General features: G+C 44.8%; 1 protein-coding gene across 1 annotated transcript in view; it reads right to left on the reverse strand.

Annotated features, from left to right (window-relative positions):
• LOC103800677 (protein Shroom1-like) overlaps positions 1–3,322 on the reverse strand; it is a 9,727-nt gene extending 6,405 nt beyond the window's left edge. Inside the window, exons 1-2 of the mRNA XM_009073061.1 lie at positions 2,024–3,322; positions 614–1,984 (exon numbers count right to left, since the gene is read on the reverse strand). Of these exons, the coding sequence (XP_009071309.1) occupies positions 614–1,984; positions 2,024–3,322 (2,670 nt within the window). The remainder of the gene's footprint in view (positions 1–613; positions 1,985–2,023) is intronic.
• Between the last annotated feature and the right edge of the window lie 2,832 nt (positions 3,323–6,154).

Here is a 6,154-nt window from a genome sequence, read left to right on the forward strand (position 1 = left end):
TGAATAGTCCCTCTCTAAACCAGGTAGATAGTAATTATTTGTGTCCAATTTATGACTATCTTAGTATAGCATCATAGAATGGTTTGGGTGGGAAGGGGCTTTGCAGATCATCTCATTCTAACCCCCCGCCATGGGCAGGGACACCTTCCACTAGACCAGATTGCTCCCAGCCCCATCCAACCTGGACTCAGACACTTCCAGGGATGGAGCATCCACAAACCAGGTAGATAGTAATTATTTGTGTCCAATTTATGACTATCTTAGTATAGCATCATAGAATGGTTTGGGTGGGAAGGGGCTTTGCAGATCATCTCATTCTAACCCCCCGCCATGGGCAGGGACACCTTCCACTAGACCAGATTGCTCCCAGCCCCATCCAACCTGGACTCAGACACTTCCAGGGATGGAGCATCCACAACTTCTCTGGGCAACATGTGCCAGTGTCTCATCAGCCTCACAGAGAAGATTTTATTCCCAATATCCAATCTAACTCTGCCCTCCATCAGTTTGAAGCCATTCCTCCTTATTCTGTCAGTCCAGGCCCTTGTAAAAAGTATAAAGTTTCTCTCTGAATTTCCTGTAAGGTCCCCTTTAGGCACTGAGTATGTCTTACCTGTGTGGAAGAAGGAATGGATTTTGACCTCACGCGAGCTCTCCCAGATGCAGCATCAGCTGCCTGTGGGAGAGTTTCAGCTGATAGACACTTGCTGGTGCAGCTCCCATCCTCTTCATTGGGATTGCACCTGCTAGTCACACTCAGTGGGGGAACAAAATGCGAAGGTGGAAAAACATCTGGCAATTTTTCTTTACAGAGAGCTTGGCAGAAAACCTCATCCTTTTGCATCGTCCTACTCTCATTTGGGTTGGAAATCTTGCTGGGAAGCCCTTTGGGATGTGACAGCCTCTTCTGCAGGGGTGGCTTATGCAGTGGGAGGTGTTGTGAACCACCTGGTCTTTGACTGATCTTTCGTTCCATGTATTCCATCAGTGCAGTGTGCTGGATTTGTTTCAGCTCTGTCCTGGAGATACTTGAACTGGAAAGTGCCCTCCCTCTGTTTTCCAGAACCCTTCTCTGGGCTGCCACTATATCTGGCTCAGTGATTTCATCCCTGACTTGACTCCATGATACTTCCTTATCTGTTAGCTGATCGAGCTTCTCAGGCTCAGAATAGCACAGTTTCTTTTCCTCTTTGTTTGCCCTTTTCCTTCCCCCTACTCGACCTGTTTGTGGCCTCCTTATTTCTTCATCTCTATTGAAACTTTCCAAAGATTCTAGATGAGAAGGGGAGCAAGGAACAAGTTTGGCATCTTCCCTTGCGCTGGATAACGAGAAGGACTGAAGGTGTTGAATTGATGGTCTTTTGGAAGGTTTCTGTCTCAGTCTGACAGGCAAACTCATCTGTAAGTCCTTTCTTTTAAAGGAGGTTTCTCTGAGAACCTTCTTCTGAGCCACTTTGAGTTTCTCTCTATAGTCATTCTTGAAAATCTCATCAGTGAATGAAGCAGGACTCCTGGCACTGAGATCTTCAGTCTGGAGCAGGAGCTCATCAGCACTACACTGATGGTGGTGGCTGGTCCTCTGAAGCTGATGGCTTTCCCTTTGTGTCTCTAGGCACCGTGCTGAGGCAGTGTTGCTGCTTGAAGAAATTTCCTTTGGTGAGCTCCTTGAGTCCTCTTGACTGCGAGTGAGCTTGTTGGGGTGCAAGGTATTGGTGGATTTCCCCCCAGAGAGATAGTAAAGCATGGGAGTTGTCTGCCTAGTTATTTGTTCACCAGTATGGTCCTCCCAAAGCTGCCTGGAAATCTGTGTTTGAAATTCAGGTTGATGTTTCTGAACAGGAGATTCCTCTTGTTCCACACCCATGCTGAGGTCAGGACTGCTGTTACTAGTCTGTGTTTCTTTCTGGACTTCATGTAATAAGTGAGATGTGGAATCTTCCTTTGGTCTGAAAAAAGCGATTTGGTTCATGTTACCACAGCATTCCTGATCCAACTCCTCACACCGAGGGTGCTCTGCTTCTACAGCATCACAGCTGCAGGACAGTGATGATCTCTGCACTTTGGCTTGCTGATTCAGGACTGGTTCCCTAACATCACTTCCAATTTTTCCTTCAGAATCATAGCACTGATATTCATCTGTACAGCTGTTCAGCTTCCTAGAAGCATTTTTAATTAGAAAAGCATTTCCCATATATTTTACATCACAACTGTCCTCAAACACTTCTTGATCCATGTCTGAATACCACTCAGCACAGAGTGGGCCCTGAGCACAGGGCAAGGACCCTTTTCTCTGGCTGTGTCCTGGCATGGTGCTTCGCAGAGACGTTTCTCTAGCAATTGGCTTTCGCACGCCGCAGGGACACTGTCTGACTTCTTGTGCATCATTAACAGCATTGGGGTTGCAATGTGCTGGGTGGTAGGACCTGGAGTTCATCTCTTTGAGAGTTTTATTAGCATGAACTGAATTATAAGCAGAAAGCATTTTGGGGACATTTGCCACAGAATCTGTCTTTAAATACTCTTGAAAAATGAATGAAGAAGGTCTGCTGAAAACGTGTGAACTACTTCTCTTTGTAGGTTGCTGGGATGGGCTCCACTCTCCACTTTCTTCTGTCTTTAAGCACGGAAGTTTTGATCTAGATACCTCATTTGTAGAATCGGGAGAAAGGCCCTTGTCTTCCATAATCTTTTCTTTAGCAGGCCCTATATCTGGCTCTGTAATTTCAGCCCAGTGTTGGTTCCATGGTACATCCCTGTCTGACAGCTGCCTGTCCTGCGTGCCAGGAACTGGCTGCATGCTACACTCACTGTGACCTCCAGAGCCACGTCTCCCTCTTGAATTTTCAAGGTGTCTAGTAATATTATAGCTATCAAGTCGTGTGGGAGGTACTGCCAGAGGTGGCAGGGCCTGATTTAACGTCCCTCTGGTAGGAGTGCTTCCACTGAGGCTGGTGCTGTGAGAGTTGTTATGGGTGCTGAGGTCTGGTGTCTTGTATGGATGCAGAGATCTGAGGTCAGAGTGTGCAGCACTGAGATTATAAATACCTCGTACATATTCTGAGTCCATGTACGGTACCTGCTCTGGAGGCAAACAGCAGTATTCCCCACAGCATGATGGGGTGAGATACTCTGGAACATTTGATCCCCCTGAGAAAGAGCTGTAAGCAGAGTCTGCTCTTCCAGGGAGGTGCAAGGGATGGTCCACACTGCTGACTGACTTCACTGGTGAAAGATGATGATCCTTTTCGGGCTCTATCAACTCTCCAGTTCTGCCACCTTGCCTGTGAGTCCATCTCTCTATCTCATTCCCAGATGAAGCCATACTGTAGTATTTCCAGAAATACAAGTCTGATTAAAAGCCCACAACTGAGTTGTCAGAAAAGAACATTTTTCTCTGTAGTCACATTCCAATAATATCTAGGGGATCCTAAAAACAAAGAGAAACATGTGGAGAAGACTCAGTGGGAGGATTCTCATTGCACATTTTGGGAAACCTTTCCCAGAGGCTTATAGACAGTGGGTTGATGAGAGACTGACAGAGCATCTGAATGACAGACTCTGCCATCAGTAACAAATCACATATTTTAAAAGACAGCCAAATATTTATGGCAGCTGCTAGGAACTCCCCTGCAAACATACCAAATGGACTAGAAAAAAGCACCAGCTTAGAGTTCATGTACAACAAATAAACAAGTTTTACAGAGCCTGGGAAACAGCCTATGTTTATCAGCAGCACTTGACAGCTCCACTCTCGTTGCTGTGCATCATGCCCACAGGTTTAGTTTAACAAATGGATCTCCACAAGCATCTACTCAATGGGCCAACAGAAGACATGCAGGAGATGCTCACAGCAACAGTGTGACCCCCTCAACAGCCTATGCCAGCTTCAACCTCCCCAGCACACTCACAGGCAGTATGAGCCCCTAATAAAAGACTGAACCTGGCACCAGAGAGGTGCTAGCCAGTAACCTTGTTTAGTAATTCTCATTTAAACCAGTTCTAAAGACGGATTAGTTATTAAAAGAAAGCAAACAAAAGGTCTTGGAAACCTTCAGCTGCTCCAGGAACAGGACTTCTGAGGAGACACAAACGGTTTCTAGATCCTTTCAGAATATTACATATCTGATTTCTTCATAAAGGTTGAACTCACCAGACCTCAATCTGCCATTCCCAATACCTTATTTCTGTGGCAGGGCCTCATAAAGCTGGCAGAAAGAGAGGTTTCAGGGCTGATGTAGCTCTTTAATCAAAAAACTTCACATTCCTGCCTTATTTCAAAGACAGTCCTGGTATCATTCATTTGGAGCCAAAGGAAGAGATGGAGAGGAGCCAAAATACACAAGTTAATCTATAAATGAAACTTGGACTGGTGTGGCACACCAAATAAATTAACTAGTTTCTGGGAAATGAAAACAGCCTAACGCTGCAGAGTGGGAATTTCTGCTGGGCTTTTTGGAAATTTCAGTAAGAAGCTGACTCAAAGATGCCTGGAGAAGTTCTCTCCCTCTTTACAGATGATCTTAAACACAGCTGTGAAACTTAATTGTCTGTCCCTGAATAACAGAGTCACATAGGAAACATGAAGCATCAGTGGCTCATGACAACATTCCCTGTCCTTTTCACCATGGCGTATTGAGGAATTAAAAGAAATAAAAACCTTATATACCTGGTGAAAGGGAAACCTTGGATTTTCTGAAGCCACAGAGGAAAAAAAGGCAGCTGAAAGGCACTGACACTAACTGCAGACCTGGACTGCATCACAGTTGCTATCACACTGGTTACATACCCCAAACAGACAGAGTGCCCCAGCAGCCTGGACGATGCAGCCACCGCTGGGGCTCGCTGAGCTGGGAGAGCTCCACAGTACCTGGAGGTGCACAGCATCAAACCCTGTGGGAGCCACATTCCACAACAGCCCCAGAAGGCAGATTCCTGTCTCATTCTTATCTCCCTTGTTTTAATCAAATTTTTCTCCCAGTGGAACCTCTCCAAGCAGCTCTGTTACTTACTGGTGCTATTAATAGACCGAGCCGAGTCTTTGTCTGGGATGTGCTGGCAAAGTTCCACGGAAGTTAACGGAACCACCCTGATTTACAATGAGAATTTGGCTCTGACTTTTCACAGCAATGTGTAGAATCCAAATAACAGTTGTGGTTTGGTTTATGTCTATCAGGGAAAGTATTCTCCTGGTTTCCTATACCAGCGATTCCCAAGAAAGAGTTCCCGCATTATTCCAAGCTCCCAGTTGTGATTTACAGTGAAGTTGGCAAGACAGTGAAGAATTTTTGACCCAGGTTTTTATGATGATACCAGAAATAATAGGAAATATACTTTCAGTATCTTAGAAGGCTGAAGTAAGACCCTCTGACTGATACTGAAACACACATTAAGGAAAACTTGTCATATATCTTTTGGAGAAGATGTTTCCTAAACCCTGGCAGCAAAATCGTTGGTCTCAATGTGTTTAAAGAACTATGTGAAAATTGCCTTCTCTTTCTCATTAAGAGGAAAACATTAATGTACTTAAAACTCAACTGACATGAACAACAACGTTATTGTTCTCAGCTGGAGGTGGTAGAGCTCCCTCACTGACTGCACTCTCTCAGGGTCTCAGAAATGCTCTGGCAAGGCTAGAATACAATATGCACATTCCAGACAGGCTTGCAATATTTTCTTTGCAAACCTCTCAAAACAAGAAGAAAAATATTAAATTAAGGTATATCAGAACCAAAACCACTGGAAGATGAAGGGAAGTGTGTAAACAGTATATGGATGCAGAGAAGTCTATTAAATCCATGTCCAAGGAAGAAATAAAGCCAGCAACAACCTATTAAGATCCAAAGTTGTTTGCTTGTTGGTTTTTTAGTTGTGAAAAACAGAGGCTTACTTGACTTCCACCCATGGATTTATTACATTTACCCCAGTACTAGCTAAGAGACCCCACAGAGAGCACAGCCCTCTATGTGAAGCAGTCTGCAAATACAAAGCACACACTCTTTGCTTTATCAAACTGACAAACTAGAGAGATGAGATGAACAAACACATGGAAGAGAAACAGGGTCTCCACAGGGGATGGGGATTGTCCAATGCTTCCCAGCAGGCTGATGAATGAGGAAGAACAAAACCCAGGCGACACAGGATGTCGTGCACATGA

Source organism: Acanthisitta chloris, unplaced genomic scaffold (genome assembly GCF_000695815.1).
Source record: "Acanthisitta chloris isolate BGI_N310 unplaced genomic scaffold, ASM69581v1 scaffold10054, whole genome shotgun sequence".
Lineage (NCBI taxonomy): Eukaryota > Metazoa > Chordata > Aves > Passeriformes > Acanthisittidae > Acanthisitta > Acanthisitta chloris.